The sequence below is a fragment of the Carassius auratus genome, chromosome 23 (genome assembly GCF_003368295.1).
Source record: "Carassius auratus strain Wakin chromosome 23, ASM336829v1, whole genome shotgun sequence".
Taxonomy (NCBI): domain Eukaryota; kingdom Metazoa; phylum Chordata; class Actinopteri; order Cypriniformes; family Cyprinidae; genus Carassius; species Carassius auratus.
The window spans coordinates 14,820,904-14,843,248 of NC_039265.1; the positions used below are offsets into that span (position 1 = coordinate 14,820,904).

Below are 22,345 nucleotides of genomic sequence, written 5' to 3' on the forward strand. Positions count from 1 at the left end.
AATGGGTGCCGTCAGAATAAGAGTCCAAACAGCTGATAAAAAGACACTAATCCACATTACTCAAGTAAATCAGTTAACATCTTGTGAAGTGAAAAGCTGTTTGTTTGTAAGAAACAAATCCAAAGTGTTTAACTATGCTTCCTGTATAATATTGCGCTCTGAAAAAATAGTTGGAAAAATAGTTTAATCTGAATCAAAAGAGAGATGTGCACAGATCAAGCACCGTTTATAAGAGAAAATAGTTCAAAACAGTTAAAAACATCTATGTTAGTGGATTTTAATGTGAGAGAACAGCAGGCGATGGATTTTTTATTATGGATAACAGACTCCTATTTTAGCCAAAAGAGATGGTTTAACAAAAAATGCCTTATAAATGGATTTATTTTGTTTTTGAATTTTTTTGTTGTTGTTTACATCACAAGACAATCATTGACACACAGGAATTATGTGGATTATTGTGATGTTTTTGTCAGCTGATAGGACTTTTATTCTGACGGCACCAATTCACTGCAAGAGGATCAACTGGTGAGCAAGTGATGTAATGCTAAATTTCTCCAAATCAGTTCTGATGAAGAAACAAACGCATATCTTGGATGGCTTGAAGTTGGGTACGTTTTTAGCAAATTTTCATTTTTGGATGAACTGTTACTTTAAGGTGGCTGTCACAATGTGGATGATTTACCCAAATTGGCCCTACTTAATTTCCAGAATTCAGACTAGTGTGGGACAGGAAGTTAAATACGTCTGATCAGCATTCGAATGTTATTATTGTGCGTGTTGGAGAAATATACACAGTGAAAATAAGACTGAGATGAAAGGGGAAGTGGAAGCTGCATGGGACTTCAATATTTATTGTGTAATGAGTGATAAACGAGGCTTTCCCAGTGTGAGACTGCTGGGAAACTCTCAGTAACATATGCTCTGAGACTAGGGCATAGAAACTGATGATAACCGTAAGAACAATGAATTCCATTTTAGTTCAGTGGAAGGATTTTCTGTAATACGGCAATCAGTATTTAATCCAGAGAAACAGCAATCCCAGTCAGGCTTATTTTAAAAGCTTATTATATTTTAGCAAAGCTCTTTAATACAGTTCCTATACTCTCTGGATTTGCAATGGGTTCATAATACCTGTCATGATCACACTGTATATACAACTGCAAACTACAAATTATTGAATAGCAGTACTTTATGGTTAAGCTATTAAGGAGGCGAGTAATGCTGTGTAAGGTTTGTGTCAATCATGAAACTGTAAAATCCCATTAAATGTCTCTTTTGCTACAGTATTTATAGAGAGAAAAAGATATCAGTGATAATGTTACATCAGAAAATAGCTGGAGAATGCAATCAAAAGCACGTAAGAGTACACCAAAGTGCTTTTTAGACAAAGTAGCTATAGGCTACTGAAACAAACAAACAAACAACAACAAAAAAATGTATGACCTATTACATTGGCCTATTTAGGAATGGAACCACAGAAAATATCATGACTAATTAAAACATGTGGTCTATATGATGGTATTCAGTGCTCCAAAAACGTTTCTTTACATTTATTGTTAGGCCTTCTAATCTGTCTAATCTGTTTAATGCTTAGGTAGTTTTTAGACTGTTATGTAGACTTTTCATTCCTCTAATAATACATTACAAATATTTCATAATATACTATAATGATAAACAATTAAACTTTTTTTAAGAAATATCAGATAAGTATTAGATCAGTGTTTACATTTAATTTCAGAATGTTATTTTTTCATTACTCTTGTTATGATATACTAAAATATATAATAAACATATATCAATCAAACCCATCACTTTGCGTGCTCACTGATCACTGAGAAATACGCAATAAACGAGCAGCGTCACAGCGCCCTCTGCTGGCGACCGTCGCGCGGCGCACCGGCAGGAACTGATTCAGCAGCGGCGCGTTTACGCTCTCGAGTCACTCCAGCGCTGCCGACTGTCGGGATGTGACCCCGGAACAGGACGCCTCCTCATACACAACACAGCTCTCAAATACAACAAAAACGACAGAATCCTGGACCAGGAGAGGTAAGACGTCAAAGCGGAGGTGTTTGAGGCAGCATCTGAAAATTACGCCCCGAAACGAGGCGCGAGTCGAAGCGGTTTGGCTGTTTTTCTGTTGCTAGCGAGCTAATGTGAGTGAATGGGAATTGTGGGAACTTCATTCAGGGCTTTGTTACAGACCCTCTATCCAGTTTGTCTGTTAAAACACACCCTTTATCTTACGCACACCAACTTTTCTCATTTAAACACTACAGTCGTAGATAAAAGACAGTTTGTTTTACTGATAGTCTTCATTTTAAAGATAAATGAGAAATATATGCGCGCGTTTCGCCACAGAAAGAGAGAAGAGGACTGGAGTCAATCCAGTCCGCTAACTGACTGCTGGACTAGTTCAGTGTTAGACAGATAATTTGTACGCCAAAATTCAATTCTAATCTCAATTGGAATATTAATGACATCGTTTTATGTTCTATACACGTTGTGCTGTTTACCTTCATTGCTTTTAGCCCTCTTTCAGCACATGAATCTGCTGCTGTGAATGCACAGATGTGTTTAAATGCTCATTGTGGTTGCATTAATGCTTTTAATGAAACAATTTTTCACACCTGATTCCATAAATGCATCATCTTTATGATGAGTTTTTGTGTTTGGTTGGATCAATTTAACATTTATAGGTTTATTTGTTAATCCTAGACTCAGTTCAGAAAGAATCTCTGTCACTTGTGCTACATTATCATGTCTTAGTGGCAATGATAGGCTATTTTTAGTCTCTCCACACCCTAAACTCTTTGTGAATACAGAATACATCTGTCTGGCTTACATTCGGCTATGAAACTGGCAGTCTGCCTGTAGTGGGCACTTGAACCGCGCTGGGTTTGAGAGCTGACTGGACAGGGCAGGGCCAGCTACTTGTGAACTTGGAAGTCAAACTGTATTTGCTTCAGTCTTCACATTCTCTTGAGGGATTCTGGCTCTTTGAATCCAAGAAAGACGGTTCTCCTCCTTTATGGCAGGGAGGCAGGTGCGGCTCATGGACAACTCAACCTCTGCGTCCCGAAGGGAGATCCTCAGCTGCCTTTGAGCTACAAGCTTAGGCAGGGACTCAGACCTCCTGCCAAGCCAAGCTTCATCACATTTGGTTGTTGTTGTGGGGAGCCCAGCCTCTAGCCCCTCTTTTTTTCTGTCCATCAGACACAACACAGGCCGGGTTTATGCCTTTAAATCCATGATCAAGGATTTAGTGCCAGAGATCAAGAACTGATTTAAGTGAAATAGAATTTTGTGTGTAGGCCTATATATTCCTTTCTCTGTAGCCTATATAGTTTAATTCCCTTTTCTCTGTTCACAGAAATGCTGCAGGTGCGTTATGTGAACTAGCCACAATTTATGAGGAAAGGCCTGACTTCCTGCCTTGAAATATAGTGTTTAAGCCCGTTTAGTTTTCTTAAATCATATATGGAGAGGATTGTCTTGTCATATTTTCATATAGCTGTATATCTCTGACAGCCAGTGCAGCAGTGATCCCAAAGGAGCTTCCCACTGCAGTGGGTTTTGTATTGTGATTCATGACAAGCGCTGTGGTGCATGACAACCGTCTTGTGAAACGCTTATACTAGATGGATTTGAATACCGAGGCGATGAGTAAACAAAATAAGCCTTAGGAAACTTTCACTAAGATTTGAACCCCTTTACTCCCTGTCATAAAGTTTGTTGCGATTAAACTTATGGTGAATGAATTTCTTTAATTTAAACTTAATGTGTACTAAGCTGAAATTCAAAGTATAACGTTCCAAGTAGACTTTTTTTTTTAAATAGTTTTTATAGTTAATTAAAATCAACTTATTTGTATATGAACTGTTTTTGAATTTACTGGGATTGCATTGCTGGATCATGCTTCATGCATTGCTAACGAGTCATGACCTAGTTATCAGTCATACGGGCTCTGGCTGCCTCATCTCTATTGTTGTCAAATACACCAACTATTGTTTCCTCACTGTATTATGACTAGTTTACCATAAAATCTGCTGGCAAGGGATTCAGTCATACCCATAATTGGACTTTCTAGTGGCTATATATCGCAGTTAAACCATATTTTATTTTATTGTTTCGTCCAAAGTAGACAGGAATGTGGAGGCAGAGAGAAGGGGAAGAAAGGTAAGGACAGTCAACCCAGTTTGTTGTTTGTTGTAGGTGGTTTCTGGTTGTAATTATAATCTGATTATAACCCACTGGATGTCGACTGGTCCAGGTCGTTTTTGATCATGTAAATGGTTTTCAGTTTGGTCAAGGGTTGGCGCCCTCTGCTGAATCACCATTTCCTCAGGTAAAATGGAAAAAAAACCCTCCTTTCATTCTCTTTAGTATTAGTTAATTTTTTACTCATTCAGTCCAGCTGCTCATGGAGGGGACGTGATGGTATTCTGCTGTCGCTGACAGAATTATTCTGGCCGACCGTACAGTTAGTTTTGGGGTTTGGTAGTTAGACTTATCCAATAATTCTTCAAGTCAGCGTCATCTGTTTCCACTGACAGGCAAAGGTTGTGTAACATCCTATGATCCAAAGAAAATCCACTGTGTCTTGGGAATTTGTTATACCATGGAAAACCATTTGTGCCAATCATGTTTTAGATGGTGATTGGTTAACATTCTGGCTGCAAATACAGTAGGTTGTTTGTTTATTCTCATATTGAAGCAAGTCTTGAGTTGAATTATATGTCTTTCGAGGGCATCTTTTTTGATGAGTTGAATTAGTTCTGGTCAGCAGACAAATGCCCAAATAACACATCTTAATTTTTTAAACCATGTGCATTTCTAAAGGAGTTTCTTCCACTCTTCTCTGGAGGCTTTTCACTAGATGTTGGAACATGGCTGCAGGGATTTGCTCCCATTCCAACACAAGCATCAGTGATGTCTGCCATACCGCTTTCTGCATACTAAATAGAATCAAAGTGCACATATTCGGATGTTTCTTACTGAACTAATGCAAAAGATGTTTCTTGAATTGAAGATAGATTCTTTTTTAAGCATGTTTTCTGTCACACGTTCAAACAATTGAGGAATCTTTCTCAGCAAGTTGTTTGTGAGGATTCAAATGACTTGATGAGTCTATAAATAGCAGTGCTATCTGGATTGTGGATCTCCTTCCAGAGCTTCTGCACCTTCCCTACATGGATAGTGGCAGGAGTCACTGATAAACTGATCTTTTGCAGTATCGTTGCTTTGGCTCAGTGTTATGACCGTGCAGTTTTGAAATAACATCCAGTCACAGTGACCAAACCAAGACTAAAACACTTTGGCTGTCAGACCATCTGCTTTTATAACAGGAATTTTTATTAATCTTCAAATTAACTCTGGGAAACCAAATGACACAAACTTGAGCCTCAGTGCAGGCGGGTCATGACGGAACCAGAGGATAGGTGCTCTATATTTAGCACATCGCCACATGAATTGACATTTTCCACCGTTAAATCAGGAATAGTTAAAAATGAAGTCTAGTGGCAATAGCACTGTTAAAATACTTTTTTTTTTTTTGGAATTGTTCTATCTATATGTATGGTATATTGATATATAGATAGATAGATCATGTATAATGCATTGTGTTTTTTAACATTTTGCTTCATACTTGGGGTAAAAAAATTGGAAACTCTGATTAAAGCATGTACAATTTTATTTGGTGTATTTGGTGTAATGAAAGGTTTATGCGGTTTAAGGTAAAAAAAAATATTTTTTTTTTCCACAATATTTTTATAGCATATTCCTTTATGCCCCACCATTCTTAAATGCATAATTTTTTACAAAGCATATCAGTCTGAAAAGCGAGGTGTGCTCTGATTGGCCAGCTATCCAGTGCTTTCTGTTTGGCCAAATGCCATGGAAATGTTGAAATTTTGGAAATGTTACGCCCCTTACTATACTGTGATGCGTGTCCCAGTCAGAACACAAGCGAGACAAGACAAAAACAATAAAACCCATTACAAACCAGGCATTTGTTGCATTTAGTTGGGACATAATTACAGATTATAATGACTTAAACTGTGTTTTTACATGTTGTGTTGCGTGTACGTATATGTAATATGATCCTTTACATATATAATGTACTTACAGACTGTGAGTCAGAACAGACGGCATTGTATTCTTCTCTCCCAGGATCAGGAAACAGTCCTCCATAAAATGTGCTGCACACATCTGAATATTTAGATACTGCTCTGGAACCGTATTGTAAATGCAACTTAACCACTGATTTCTAGTTGTGTCCTCTTTTGGAAGGCCAAACAAAGTAGTTTAGAAACCGTGTCTCTACAACATAGTGAGAATCAAAGTTGCGCCTTCTTTCTTTGGTGTGAACATTTGGGCGGCGTTATGCAAATCTTCCCACACAGTGATGTAGACATGTGGGTGCATGTTTAAATGAGGCGTTTTAGGGGGGCGTGTTAAATTATATAGTATATTTTGAAGTTGTCATGTTGAGGCATGGACTTTTCCAGCTGCAATAAATAAAAATATGTATTGTCATTCTATGATTAAACTCAAAAGTTTTATAGTTTTTTTTATATAATAGTAGTGAGAACTTAATTAATAAAAGATGCATATTTAGACTGAAAATAACAAATTATAAGTCTATCAACCACATATTTTAGTAAATATGCAGACATGCTCAAACAGAACACCTGCTTCTGAGCCTCGCGGTGTGCTACACATCTAAAGCCCTGAAAGATTATGGGGCATTTTTCAGAGATTCATGCCCAGTGTCTTAGAAGGATGAATTAGGTGTGTTGTTATGCACTGGCTTTTCAGGAGTGTTTGCGGCAGAGATGAGCTGCAGTGATTCTGCCTGCTGTCTGGCCTGTCTCATCTCCAGCAGGAAGGACAGTCATGATCAAAAGCGAGAAGGGGGGGGGGGGGGGGCCGTCTCCCCCCTGAAGGTGTGCCTGGTGTCACAGAGCTGCCGAGCTGACGCTCCGGTCCCTCTTGTGTCTTTCATCTGCGAGCACTCTTCATCCCCCCACTGCTGCCAGCGAGACGCAGCAGAATAAAGTGCATGCTTTATTAAATATGAAGCCCTTTTGATGCCACAGCCCTTTGGTGACTGATGAGTCTGTGACTGTAGAGGAAATCTGCGTTAGTTATTTTTCCAGCATTGCCCGTTTTTATACCGCTGTCTGTCTTAAATGCCTTCCCGGCTTACATTAAGTAGCCTTCAGAAATTTAAGCTGTCAACACACCGGATATGCCATGGAAAGGTACTGTCATTCTTAAAGTCAAGGCCAGACAAACGTATCCGTCGTGAAATGAAAGGTTGAACCAGCTTTTCAATTAACTATAGGCTAACCCCACATCAAACAAGATGTCAACATGTATCAGAGGCTCTTTGTGCAGATAAGAGGGTGAGAGACATCACAAGCTGGATGTCGGCAAAGGATTCACTCTGACACTTTCACAAAACCCCCAGAATAGGCTGTACTTGATGCCATTAGTTTTGCTCGATTATCAGTCCTTCGTACTGTATTTGATGTACTTCCTTGTCAAATCTTTTTCTTTTCTTTTTCTCCACATGATGTTGGTGTGAGATGCATTAATGCATTGATTATGGTTTAGATGGTATTACTGCAGTCCGTGGCTGTTTGTGTTTTCAATTTCTGGAAAATAACATTTGAGGCATCAGATCGTTTTGCAAATTCACTGGCTGCTGTGATTACTTTTTTTTGATCCTCAAGGTCCTTAAAAATGTTTCACACTGAGTGTAAGTTTAAAAATAGGTCATTAGGAAGTGAGCAAGATGAGGGAAAGCAGGGAGCATGGTTAGATCTTCCATTAAATATGCATGATGGCCATTTATGATGCTGTCAACCTGCTCCAGGATCTGAAGTGCGTTCAGACTTCACACGCTGCTTAATTAGAAGCTTTCTGCATTCGGCAAAGGTTACGATGAGTTAATACGTTGCCTGATTGCGAACAGCTAGCTCTTAAGGGTTTTCCTTTAGTATAATATTCTATAAATCTAATGGAAACGGGAACTGCAGTTAAATGTTGGTCTGTTTCACATTTTTAGGCCCTCATGCATCATATTTTGTTTGTAGGAGACCCAAGCAGGAATGTATTCAACTCACAAGTTCTGAAAATAAGATTTGGGATATGAATAATTGACTACTCTGTTGCTCTGTGTGCGGTTGCTCAGCAGTGCGTCAGGAGCAGGGGGGATGAACCGAGAGGAAGCCCCTGGCAAGTCTCCTGAGGAGATGTACATCCAGCAGAAGGTGCGGGTGCTGCTCATGCTCAAGAAAATGGGATCAAATGTAAGTGTCAGACCAGTGAGAATAAGACATCTTCTGATGTGCTTTAAAGACGACATGAGAGAGCTTAACTTTCAACATAACTAATGTGACACATTTTTGACTGTTTTGTAAGAATTAATGTGAGGAGCACATGAATTTTTCTGTCTGGATTAAATTAGATGTGATTGGTTAATATTATTTTCCCCCAGCTTCACAACCTTAGTTACATTTTTCATTGCTCACACTTCTTTGTTTTCCCTCAAATTTAGAAATTAGTTATTGTATTGAATTGGATTACCAATTTATTGTTCTTTGAAACTGATCTTGTATTTGACAACTGGACACTGTGAAATTATTTTTTTTGTCCCCGCCCTTCCAGCTGACACCAAACGAGGAAGCGTTTCTGCGGAATTATGCAGGCGTGGTGCACAGCCAGATGAGTCAGTTGCCACAGCACCCTATTGACCAGGGTAAGTCAACATTTACAGCCTGAACACCGCAGGCCAAACCTCCACCCTTTACCACCAACACTCTTATTTACTGAGCTACTGTACTTCTTATCACACTGGACATTGGAATATAAAAAGGATTATTGTCTTTCTTGATTGTTTAGATTATATTTGGAAATGGTGTCATTAAAATGTCATGCATTATAGAGCAAGTTGACTCTAGGTCATGCATAAATTGGATTTGAACAAAGGTGAAAAAGGGATTTTGTAAAAAGCGATCAACTTTTTATACAAATATTAGCACATTGAAACGTGTATATAAACAATATAAAATATTTTATAATCTTTTTTAAAATTATGTTTGGAGAGAAAGAGAGTGAGAGTGTGTGTGTATTAGAAAAAATAGTATTTTTGAATTTTTTGGACAATGTGCAGTAGCTCGTTCCACAAGGGGGCGCTAGCACAACATAAATGTTTCAGGTAGGCAGCTGAAATGCTATATATAGTAGGATAATTTCCTCTCTTTTTTAACTTAGATGATCAGCTAAATCTATAGGTTCAATGTGAAAAGAACTTCACTTAGTTGCTTCATATATGCCATAGTAAGAATGAAACTATAATGCTTTGTCTTACTAAGATGCATTAACTGTCATAGAGAGTGCATGCTTTATAAAATAACAAGTCTTAATGTTGTGAATAACTCTAGGTGTATAGAAGAATGGAGCACACATTTTGTTTTCATTAAATATGCATATGAGGCTGGCTGTTAGGCAAGGATCCCAGTGCTGGGCTCGTTTTGGAAGGATCTTCATAAATAATGCAGTAGCAGAGGAAAGATGGATGTAGATGTCAATATGTTGTGCTTCTGGGATTTTTCTAGCTCAGGCTTTTTTTGTGAACATCTGTGTGTTTGTTTGCTCCAGCGTTAGGAAATATTCCATCGTCGATGAGCCAAACATTCTGATTCTAAGACGTTGTTATGATTCTAGAATAAGAAATGTAAATAGCAGCTCTGGATCAGTAGATGCTTGTGGTCTCCTGCAATATAATGAGGGTGAGATGAAAGGCAGAACACACTTAATGAACCACACACGGTGAAGTACAATAACCTTTGTTTAAAGCACAGACGAGGAGGGCTGTCAGGAATATGCTAGGAGAATATCATCAAGATTAGTCCGTTTCTATTAGTACAAACTGTGACATCTCATTCCCAGGCATACTGGGATCTGTGTGAACCCTTAAATAAAGCTTGTGCTTAAAACGCTGAGGTGAATTGAAATGTGTTTAGTAGTAGTCGCTTATTTTACTTCAAATTAAACGGATAATGTATGATCATTGAACTAATGTAATATTGGAGCAAATGCACTTCAGATCTACACATGCTAATACTTTCTCTCTCACATCAGGCAAAATAGTGCCACATCTCAGGGGACTATACTGCAGTAGGATGAATTATTTACGTATCAAGCCGTCTCAGAGGGCTGCATGTGTTTGCATCCAACACCTTGGAAAATGAGTCACCAAGTGACTAGTATATCTCCAGACATGCCTATATCTGTTTCCAGTAATGCTTGCAAAAAAAGAAACATGCTGTATGGTTTTATATTTAAAGGTATGAATGATCTGTAGGCCTCTCAGATTTCTGGGGTAAATTAAAGAGTTGCTGTCTGTACAGTTAACAAGAACCATCTAATGAAAAGAGCTTGTTTATGTGTAAAATAGACTAGGACCATTGAGGCTGACCCTTTCTCGTGTTTAACAGTTTATTTATTTTTCTCGGGAAAGAAATGTTTAGGAATGATCGGTTGTGAATATGGTCAATTTTGAATTTAGTATTTTCCCCAGGTTGGACAGGTTTGATTGATTTCTGACACTGAAGGTTGTCGATGGGATCTTTTGACTATTCAGAACATCCAGGCATTGCAACAGTGAGTTTTGCACATGCAACCACCACCGCTACTTTCTCTTTCATAAGTGTTCAAATCTGGTATGTTTACTCCTTCTGAAGCTCCAAACCTGCTACTTTCCCTGTTTACTTGTCTATGGATTTAACACATTTGCATTCGGCACCATCTAATTGGTTAATTAGCATAGACACACATTCTCAATTTTGTAATGCAATTTTAATCATATCTAAGGCCTTGAAGTTTAGAAGATGAATCTGGATGGTGTTGTTTGTGGGAGGACGTTGGGCGTAAGAGAGCTTTGAGAGTTCAGGCAGCTCAAAGCTTCATACCATGCCAAGCAAACTCATTAACAGGCCTGAAGAAATAACTGCAGCTTAAATAAAACAATCAGGCAACTTACTTATACAGTAATTATGATAATGTTTCTGAGAAAAAAAATATATAATTTTATAAAAAATTATTATAAATAACAAATATAAAGCCAATAACATAATAATAATAATAATTATTATTATTTTCACCAAAAATGTATGCATTACATTAAAACTATCATTACCCACTTTCTTCTAAATTAACAATCATAATAATAAATATTTTGAAATGGTAATATGCTGGTTTGAAATACTGTGAGAGATATATATATATATATATATATATATATATATATATATATATATATATATATATATATATATATATATATATATATATATATATATATATATATATATATATATATATATATATTTATTTATTTATTTAAAAAAATGTATTAAGATGTAAAAATGAAAATGAAATTAGATATAATAATAAAAAATGCATTGTACTTTTAAACATTTTATATTGTACTCGGGTTAAATAATTTAGGTCACATGTAAAATTCTTAAATGCAGCTTCATTGTGGATTTTTTAATTTAAAGCACCTGACATAAAATTATAGGATCATAATCACTGGTTATCTACCGTAGCATAATATGTATACATTAAAATAATAATAATATTAGTCTTTTTTTGGATCCAAAAGGAGTGTGAATGGCAGGCTGTTCTCTGGCTGGACTCTGATCATCATTGGCTGAAAGCCGACAATGAGGCTGTGAGAGAGCTTGCCGCCTCTTTTGTGGAGGCCTTGGGGACTGAACAACAGAGCAAGTACAGTAGACAGTTTCCATGGCAATGGAATGGGTGGCAAACCGGGTGGACAAGGGCTTTGTGGTGGTGTGTGAATGAAGGAGAGGAACAGGCCTCATTAGAGGACCCTCAGTCAAACCGGATTATTAATTGCAGACGGATGGTGTGAGAACATCGCACTCGCTCATTTGCTGCGACAGTGTTTAAAAGGATGCTGCTCTTTTACATCCCCCTTACAAGCTTTTATTGTCTTTGTTGTGTAAGTGTTTTTTTTAAGAGTTCAAGGCTGTTCATTATCCATCTTTTTGACTGACGTGGCCGAGTCAACAGTCTGGTCTTGTGTCTTCTGGTATAATCCTCAGACGGTATAATCCCAGACTGCACCGATGTGACACAGAAAGCACATGTAAGACCCTTCATCACTAAAACAGTGACTCCTTGCCCAAAACACAGAAAACACTCATTTCTCATAACCATTTTTTTTTTACTTCTATAAACAGTCTTCATGTTGGCTTGAATGAATTACTTTTGCTAACTTGTTAAAATTAAAGAGCCTAAAAAACCCATGTAATCGTTTACATTATGAATTTCCTCTCAGGCTCTGGCATTTTAAGCCTAGCCCAAATATGTCCAGTTTTTCATTATGACTACTATGGGCTAGTTGCATATCTCCGCCATCTTGGATTTCCGGTCTTGCGAGTGTGTGCGTAGATATTTCCGGTTGTGCTTAAAGTCAGCGCAGAAAACTGGAGAAGTCCAAATATTACCTTCTATATGTTTACAGGATTTATAATATCACTTCATATGCAAATAAGATATACACTGCTATTATCACTATACTACAAATGTTAAGTGAGCCAGTGGATTTGAAACTTGTGTATGTTTGGGTCCGGTGAATGAATTAAATACACTAATGTTCACTACTGTTCACGAGATGAAAGTTGAACTCATGGTGTGTATACACAGCTATATAATGTATTTTATCTTACCAAATATGTAAATGTACAAATTACTTATTTCTCGAAAATGTTTGCATTTATTATTATTATTATTTTTATATTAAATATTTACCTCGTGAGACGTGGTCTGCGATTTATCTTCAGAAATATCTATTTCTCAATTGTACACATACATCAGTCTGTTTCATTTTCACAACATATTTTATTATTTTACACAGTAAAAAATACGTGACTAATTTTAATATTTTTAATCTGATAATTAATGCAAAACAATAACAATATACATAGACAGATAATGATTTATGCTACAGATCTTTCACAAAACAAATAAAAACACACATGAATGCAAACAGCGATCTTTTATTTAATGCAAACATACCATAATTATATTACGTTTAATTGTACAGTTAGTTATAAATTATGTTATCAAATAAAGTTAATAAAACATGCTTTATCACAAATCTCTGTGCATCTTGTTTGACAGTCAGAAACATTTATCTTACATAACAGAACAAAACCTGCTCTTCAAAATGAAAAGTATTGCATATTTGAATGGTTTGTGTTTGAAAGAAGAAATCCCTGTGGACCTGACCTGACACTGATCCGCATAATCAACAGAAGAATAAAGCAATCTCCGCGTTGTATCTTGATGAATTTCCAGACAGAGGTACGCAAAATATAGGGAGGATGTTTCCCCATGTTTTTGATATACCACTATCGGCTGTTAAATTTGAAAATCATTAATTATATACATCTAGCCAAGATCCGTGTGCAAGTTTCCATTACAGTCAGTGCGAGCGTTGCAAGACCGGAAATAAGTACGCACACACTCGCGTCGCTGAAGTTCACCGGCGCCATCTTGTGCACCTAGCCCATGGTTTTGTTTGCCAGCTGTGAACGGTTTGTTTTTAGGTGGTCCGCTGGCACAGTATAATAATGCAGTAGAAGTTATTAAACACCATCCTGCTGTTCATCGTTATCCTCTTCTGCTGGAGCAGATTGTGACCCATTTCTAATTGCAGTAATAATGGTCTAAAAGTCTACTTCCTCCGATAAGCAAACTAATGAGCCACAGAGCCGGCTTTAAAGAAATTTCAATGCTGAAGGGGGAAAGTACACCGAGGGCCTGATGCTTGCTCATGCTAGATATAATCTTTGTCACTTGTTATTACACTTGTATCGTATATTTAGATGATTATGAAAGAAATATCTGTGATTGTGAGTCATATTTGTAGATGTAAAAGATTCTTGTGTGTGGGGGTGTATATGTGTGGTTGTGTGTCAATCCCACACACTCACTGTTCATGATCCATCACTGCTGGCCATGTTTAAACCACACTTCCTGAAATGGCCCACTAATACCATATCTGCTATCCCAACTCCTCAGCCGTGATCTGCTTGCAATTATCTTTTTAATGTGTCCCACGTCTGGTATATTATTACAGTATTTTATTGCTATTATCAGATGAAAGGTACGTCTGGGTTAAACAGAACTTTTTATTTATTTATTTAAAGGTGCTCTTTTTTTAATGGCAGTGATTAATGTCACTGTAGAAATATATTATGTATTATAAATATTTATTTCGTTTTTTTGTCTTTTCAGTTTTCTTTTCATTTAATATTTCCAGAGTAATTTTTGTTTATTTAATAATTGTTTTTGTAAAATTGAGTTAAAGTTAAATGTACTGTTTTTTTTTTTTTACTTACTGCTACCACTTTACAATTAGGTCCATTTATTTATTTAGGTAATGTGAAGTTAACATTACATAAAACTGGCAGATACAACTTTTAATTTTGTTAATGTACTAGTAAATTTTAGAATATATTCAAATCTCATATCACACCAGAAATTTCAATAAAAATAAAGGAAAAAATCGAAAAGTTGAAAATAAAGTATCAAATAGGGTTAGGGTAGGTTTGGGGAGGGCTTATATTGTCCAAATAAGGTGGCATCCATTTGATAATTTGAATTTAAATTATAATTTACACTCAATACGTTATTATTGCATACTGTTTGTTTTATAACATATACTGAGGTGCAGATAATTGCTGTTGCAGATAATCTGCTTTTTGAACTTAATTTAAATAACATTGCTAAAAAAAATGTTTTACTTAGTGTAATAACTAATAAAAAACCATTGCTATTTTCACGGTGTAAATAGAATCTATTGCTATTTGCACTCAAATAGCCACTGCCTTTTTTATGGAGAGGCAACCCACACCATGTAATTATTATCTAATTACTTTGTACAACATTTTTAGTAATGCAGAACTTACTGATTGTGCCTTTAGCATTTAATCATATAATAATATGGCATGTACATGCAATCATTTAGTGTTCTAGAGTAAGTATCAGAGATCTCACCTTCACGATTAAAACTGTTGTCACTTCAGTATCATAGAGCACGGGTGATTTGTCATATGATTATGGATTGCGATGAGATGTTGTTGTTAGAGGTTGAACAGGCCAGTATTGGAAATGCAGACAGCTGCTGTTTGTTCATAGATGTGATGAAGATCTGATTTTGAGCTGTTGCTAGGCGACGGCTCATGGGGGCTCTGACGTCTGCGACACCAGAAAGACAGCAGCCGGAAGATGGAGAGCAACATTTTCATCCACGGTCTCTCCATCCTCCCTTCCACTTAAACACACATTCAGTTTAACTGTGAGGATTCTGAGAGCAGAAGTCTGGTCTTTGTCTTTGACCCCTCCTCACCATGATCAGACTGTTACGCAAGCATTATGCAACCTTAAAAGATGATACAGGATCAAAGACATGCTGGTGATGGTTTAGTAGCCGCAGTCTCATTTTCAACATCACAGTTTGGTTTTATTTGTGTTTGTCATGTTTATTGTCTATACAATAGTCATTTACACTTGTAAATTGGGTGTATTTTTATTTCTATTTCAGCTTATGCAGAGACATTTCCTAAAACGTATAAAAGTTTTAGTCTGTGGGGCTTTTATTTTATTTTGCTATAACAAAAAGCATCAGAAAGAGTGAAATTGGACCGATTTTCAGTAGAATCAGCTCGTGAACAGGGTGTGAACCTTCGGTGTTTCAGTAAGGCACTAACACTTTTGTCTAAAGCTGTCTCTCTATGATAAAACTTGTTTGGTTTTTACCCTAAAGATGAAAAATCACTGTTCTTATCCTCGATGGTTAACTCTTTCCCCACCAGTGTTTTTGAAAAAGTTTGCAGCAACCGCCAGCGTTTTTGCAATTTCATCGATTTTCACAAAAATTTCATAGCCCCAATAATATTTTGTTGTATGAATATCTTAACATGCAGTACATCAATCAACATTACATTTCCTTCTGTAACATTAGATAGTTTTCATTTATATGTGGTTAGTGTTGATGATCAAATTATTTTACAAATGCATATGCTTACATTCGAGAAAGCTGGTTTCTGCATCTTCCTGGTCTGTTTTTGATCGGCACTTTCTAGACTCATTCAGGGGATGTGTAATTGCTCTACTTAGTATATAACAGTGGAAACATGGAAAATTCAGTGTTCGCAGGGGAGAGTTGTTAGAGGCAATTACCATTTAAAAAACATTAGCCTTTTATTTATTTGTTTGTTTGTTTATTTATGTACCTGAAAGCTCCTCACGTTGGTTGTATGGAGGTTAGAGGAAGAGGGGGAGTTTTCAGGAGTGATAATATTACTGCGTCGAGGTCAAAGTGCAGCAAAGTGCTCTTCCGCCGTACATAAGTTAATTTTTTTATCTGCTTAGAAAATTCCCAAGTTTTATTTTGTGTCAACATACTTACTTGTGTAGCTACTCATGTAACGGTCTTTAAATAGGGAAAACATGGAAGTGTTTGGTGGCTTCTAAATTCATCCCTGTTTGGATCCTAAGGAATGAATGGTGCCAAGCTAAACGCTAGCATAGTGGCGTCGCGCGCTACAGCCAACGAGTGCACACTCTGAGACGGGAAAGGTACGCATCAACTCATCAAGTTGAGAGAAGAACATAGTGGAATATGGAAAAACGGTGGCGTCTTCCTTTTACAAAAATCATCGGTTTGTTTTGATTTGGTTTTCATGTCTTATTGTGCTTAAAATGTCAAATTCACACAAGTTTGCAGTAGGTTATGTCTGTGAAGATAAACGGCCGGACAGAATTCTCATGTTTATATTTTAGATCTGTGTGGTAATATAGAGTAAATAAATGAATAAAACCTCTGCTCTCTTGTCTCCTCTGAGGCTGGGACTCTAAACAGTGTATTGTGTTCAATGATGCAGCCGAAGAGAGGAGAGTTAGCTTCCTTTGCTTGATCTTTCACCGTGGTACACTGTTGTCAGCCCTGTCAGCGGAAACTTGTAGATTATAAAAAGATTCTTCTTGACCTGTACTGAATTTGTTTAAAATTTGAGTGATTTGTGGTTTTCAGTCAGTACTTTTTTTATTTTATATTTCATATGTTTCATTTATATAATAACCTAATATTGCAAAACTCTGCAGGAAAGTAAAGAGCATCATTAAAATACTCTAGCCTTCAGTAAAGTACAAAGGACACCTTTGATGTTTCGTGCATGTCTTTTACATTTTGAGTGACAGAGTATCTTAAACTCCTGGAGAATTAAACCGGTCGTTTTATGTAGAGGAAGTGGTATGGGTAGGGTACATGAAAGGCAGAGGAAATTAACATGCCGACATTCTGCTTTTCTGCTTATTAAGCTTTGACCAGGACAGTCAAAACACTACTTTCCTTCAGACCTGTTTAGAATAAAATTAGCTCCATAGCTAAAACACTGGATTGCCAAACATGGTATAAGCTTTTCGGCTACATCAGCACTTCCTGTGCAGCAATTCCTCTATGACCTTCAAAATAATCCAGCCAGAGCTCAAGATATTGCTGTTTATGTTGTGTTTACACACTTGTGGTATTGTTATTAATCCGTGTTCAGCTTGGGACAGCTGGACCTACAAATCCTGTTTACCTTGTTTTCCTTCCCCTGGCAGGATCGTTAATTCAGGATTGCAATTGATTAGTGCCTTCCCTCGCTTAGAATCTTCCTCGAACCTGACTGAAATCACAAATCCACCGGTGACATTTTCATGTCTTTAGAGGACATCTCTCACAGTGTTTGTTTTCCCAGAGTCTGTATTTCAGATGTGGACACTAGTAAACTTGGTTTATAGAGGCTTTTAGATGCTTTTCTTATCAGTGTGGTACAGAAAACCCCAAGCTGCGTTTGTTACTGCAGGAGTTGTGCCTCATGCCGCATGCTACAAAAGCAGAAGCTGATGATCTGACCCTGACGTTAAGCTGTTTATGTGAATAAACTGAGGACTATAGGTACCCGCTCTGTGTCCATTATTAATATGGTCTAGTTTGACTCTTATGAATGGACTCATGAATCCATCCAGTTCTCCAGGTCAGAGATCAGGGCAGCAGGAGTATGAATGTGTGAAATATTGATTTGAGGGGTCAGAAGGGTCAGTGATATTTAAAGAAAGCTCATCTGTACAACAGACTTTACATACTTTGGCGATGTATGCTTTGAATACCCAGATGACCCACTGCATTGAGCAACAGTTTTCATAATACTTTTACATGCATCTGAATTGATGCATTTCAGCTGTTCATGCATTCAGTAAGACTTATGCGCTTGACTTCTTTTTCTCCTTATTTCATCCCAATCTCAGTAATCAAGACATTTTTACTATGAGTAAAAAATACAAAATAAACCAGTTGGAGAAATTTAAGATGTACTACATTGTGCTGTTCTAAATATTTACCATTGCATATTGTGTGCATATTTTGCATATTACAAAATAATAATAATAATGAAGTATTCAGCGTATACTGTACAGTATGCATTCAGAACATAGCCCTAGATGATTGTTTTTATTTACCCCAGTGTTACTGTAATTTTTACAAAAATCTGGAGCGTTTGAAAGGCAGACACTTGTAAGGCATTGTCTGAGTTTAATTACACACCACACAGCCTGTTTGCTCTTCAGCCATTATAATAACGTTCAGTGCCACCGAACGAGCTCTCGTAATTTTCTCTGTTGTGAAGATTACATTTTCCTGACCTAATAAAGCCGTTAAGGATAATAGCTTGGAGAGTGGCTGCGTTTATTTTCTTACATGCAGTCTTTTGTGCAGTCTTGAAATAAGTCTTCGCAGTGCATGAATTATTTCATTTATTTAACATCTTCACTATTTCATACTGAAAATATCTATATACCGTTACTTGGAAATGTGTAATAAAATATTTATCTGTACAATTCTGTATATGATTGTAAAAAAGTGTAAAATAATGATCATAAATTTTATTTATTCCATATAATCTGTGAATATATCTGATGCCAATCTAAAAAAAAAATGTTTTTGTCCTTTTCCCAGGAGCTGAGGATGTGGTGATGGCCTTTTCAAGATCAGAAACCGAGGACAGGAGACAGTGACCTCTCGCCATGTCGAGTCACTACAGTTGAACACAGCTGACTGATGGAGAGGGCGGAGCCTGAGACGAGAGAGGGGCGGGGCTCTGCTGCATGCCAGTTGCCCCACTTCCCCATTCCCCTCTTCTTCCTCACACTAACTGTTACACTATCGAGCCCTGCGGCCGCACTACCTGATGACTTATAGCAAGCAAGTCTGAAAGGGTTTTTAAGTTTAATTTTTGCATCAACCTTCCTTAAAATGGCGTTTTATATTTGTTCCCATGAGAGACTTAATGGACCAAGAGCTTCATTTGTCTGGTCAAACTACGAAAGAATATAAATCGCCTTATGGGTTATGTTATTGCAGCCATTTTTTTTTCTGTGCATTTAGTTTCTTGTTTTAATTGTCCACAGGATCCTGCAGGTAGACTATTTTTTTGTTTGTTTACTTTATTATTTTCAGGGGTTTCGATTGTTTAGTAGTCGTTCGCGTCGCAGTTTCATCAAAATTACATTAATGTTGTTGTGGAGGATTGTCAAAACGGACGAGGCCCGCACACACTCACAGAACGATGTACGCAAATGACCTGACGTTTCATGGTCTCTTTTTTCAATGTTTGGATTAATGTGAAATTTCATAGTCTTTTTTTGCACAGAACGTGACAAAAAAGTAGAAAAGGGAACGAGTTGTGCCAACTGTGTTTTTATGTAAAATATTTCTAAAGGTATCTAATGAATGTCTTAGGTCCTTATTTATTTTTTCAGTCTCTTTACATTTAGACAAACACAGACCCCTTTTCAACTTCAATTCTGATATTTAACTACGTTTTAATACAAATGATTTTAGGAAACGAAATAACGACAAATTTACACATCAAATGGAAAGCCTTAGCCTTAAGCGTTGTAACGTAACGTGCCATACTCTGGTGTGGGTATGTTTCAGCATATATTTGACCGTCTGATTCAGTGGTGCTAGTGAAACACACGTTTTTAGTTATTCTAATTGAAGTCGAATATAAGTTTGTGTGAATTCAGAAGATGCTAAACATCCAGCGACAACATAATGAAAACCAAACCTTTTTTCTATTAGGAATTCAATTAAATCAGTTTTGTGTTTTGGCCTCTGACCTCTTTGGTAACATTATTTGATGTTCAGTATTTAATGTGTATCCATGTTTTGACATAATTATCGTACCTTAGTGTTTTGAAATGACGCATGCCTGCATTGTGGTCTGTGGTGTATGTTCAAGTAGCTCTCTAATGGTCATAAGAGCCTTGCTGCATTAAACATCAGTGTACACCTCTTTTTAATCTGTGGATGCAAATCTTTTGAAAATGGCTTATAGTTCTCGCTAATATCAGCAATAAGTCGTATTTGATTGAATGTTTTCAGTAATCAAGATTACTTGTCCATGTGACAGCTGCATTTTGACAGGAACATGCATCTGATTTCTTTTTAACTGTAAATCTTTATTTTGTCTATGCATTGTTTTTGTTTTTTTTTAACATCAGAAGCATACAGTCTGTCTTACATGCACTCATTTCTGGTTGGGTTTGTGGCCTTTGAGCTTTGCATCCATTGAATGTCACTCTGGATTCTTGTTTAACTCATTGACTTCACTTGCATGTCATTCATACTCGCTTGAGCTGTTAAACTTTTTAATGTGAATTTATTTTCTTTTTTTTATTGTTTAAAAATTCGATTGAATGGTTGACCTCGTCCCTTGACTTAAATGCATCCAAAATCTATACCAACTGAACCATTAAAGGAGTTGAAAACTGCCTGTTGTATTGAATATACGTTTCATTTGCCATTATTTTGAAATCATAAAGGATAAAGTACTGCAGTGTTTCTTGAACCTTCTGTCTGGGAGATAAGAACTGAGCTGGAGGAAGATCTCATAATAAGGGCATATTTTTCTTCTCTTTATGGGAGTCTCTGGAATTTGCTCTAGGTTCTGATAAGATACCAGCACAAGAAAAACAGAAGAAAGACTCGATAGTTTATGGATGTGCAAAAAAAAAGTTCAACTTCAATACATGTGCAGATCATAATGCAATTGAATAGGTCATATTGAATGTTTTCTGTTTGAGTTTTAAAACAAGCAAATAAGCCAAACAACTAAAACATATGTGCCTTTTTTCTTATTTTTTACTATTTATAGGGCCATGTTACATCCAAAACCTCTTAATGGACCAGCAGTTACTGAAAAGTTGTTTATGCTAAATTAAATTATCATTAAATATCAATTTAATTTTAACAATAATCAATTTCATTTTAACATTTACCTTTTCATTTTTAATCTTGGCAATATTTAAATAATCATTATTTTATTTTTATTTTTTTATATATACAGGAACAATGCATTTTTGCATTGTATATATTCATTTTTATTTTGGTAAACAAATTTGTAACTCAAAAAACATCATTAGTGGGGTGGGGGGGGGGGGATTGCAAATCTTGTTTCAAAGTTAAACATAACATTTGCAATTTGGTTCTCTTGATCACTATCATTGACAATAATACCAGCAGTGACTGTCCTTGAGTATACAGAACTGTATAGTATTCTGATGCCAAAAAGTGAGGGTACAGTATACAGGCTTCTGCTAACCGTAGACTGCGATCTGTTTCCCCATTCTGATTACATGAACTCCCCTTATAATAACCAACATCTGTTCAGTGCCTCTCCCGCCATCTTCCACAGATGGTCAAATCCTGTGATTTAGTGGAGGCTGGCTGTGGGAAGCGCCAGCTGCTGTGGAATTTAAATGGGTATGCATCATCCTCAATTGGATCACCATTTTCATTGCATGACACTGACACAGCTCTGTCACCTGACGACTAATGCAAAGTGTTTTACCCCTCCGTCCCTTTCCTTCTGCCTGAAACCTTATGTTCATCTCAGATCTGTGCAATATAAAGCCTCTTGCCCTAAAACATAACTTGAATATTCATGATGTCTGTTTAGAGAAAGCTGGCTAAAGGTTTGAAGGCATATTATATGCTCGGAATGGAGCCCAGCCTTTTGGCTGACTTAAAAAGCTGTGCTGATACTGTCTGGGGAGATATGAGTGCAAAATGAAGCCCATGATGTGTTACAGCAGCACAATAGAATCAAGAACCATCTTTGAACCTCTTAAGAAACTTTAAAAGGAGCAGCTCTTTGTCGAACAAACAAAATGAGACTTGTGAGTTGGG

General features: G+C 36.8%; 1 protein-coding gene across 2 annotated transcripts; it reads left to right on the forward strand.

The window, feature by feature from the left end:
• Nucleotides 1–1,895: 1,895 nt before the first annotated feature.
• ctnnbip1 (catenin, beta interacting protein 1) lies at nt 1,896–20,940 on the forward strand. Of its 2 annotated transcripts, none has more exons than XM_026200013.1 (4): nt 1,896–2,049; nt 8,201–8,318; nt 8,677–8,767; nt 19,109–20,940. In XM_026200013.1, the coding sequence occupies exons 2-4, from the start codon at nt 8,223–8,225 to the stop codon at nt 19,165–19,167; spliced, it is 246 nt and encodes an 81-aa protein (XP_026055798.1). In that variant the 5' UTR covers nt 1,896–2,049; nt 8,201–8,222; the 3' UTR covers nt 19,168–20,940. The 2 variants fall into 2 exon arrangements, with proteins under 2 accessions (XP_026055798.1, XP_026055797.1); XM_026200012.1 differs by having other exon boundaries at nt 1,958–2,049; nt 8,204–8,318.
• Nucleotides 20,941–22,345: the final 1,405 nt, after the last annotated feature.

Bases quoted from the DNA above. Each gene is read 5' to 3' on its own strand.
- ctnnbip1 (XM_026200013.1), top strand. From the start codon at position 8,223: ATGAACCGAGAGGAAGCCCCTGGCAAGTCTCCTGAGGAGATGTACATC. The intron at 8,319-8,676 runs GTAAGTGTCAGA...CCGCCCTTCCAG, and splicing joins TCAAGAAAATGGGATCAAAT to CTGACACCAAACGAGGAAGC. The intron at 8,768-19,108 runs GTAAGTCAACAT...TCCTTTTCCCAG, and splicing joins ACAGCACCCTATTGACCAGG to GAGCTGAGGATGTGGTGATG.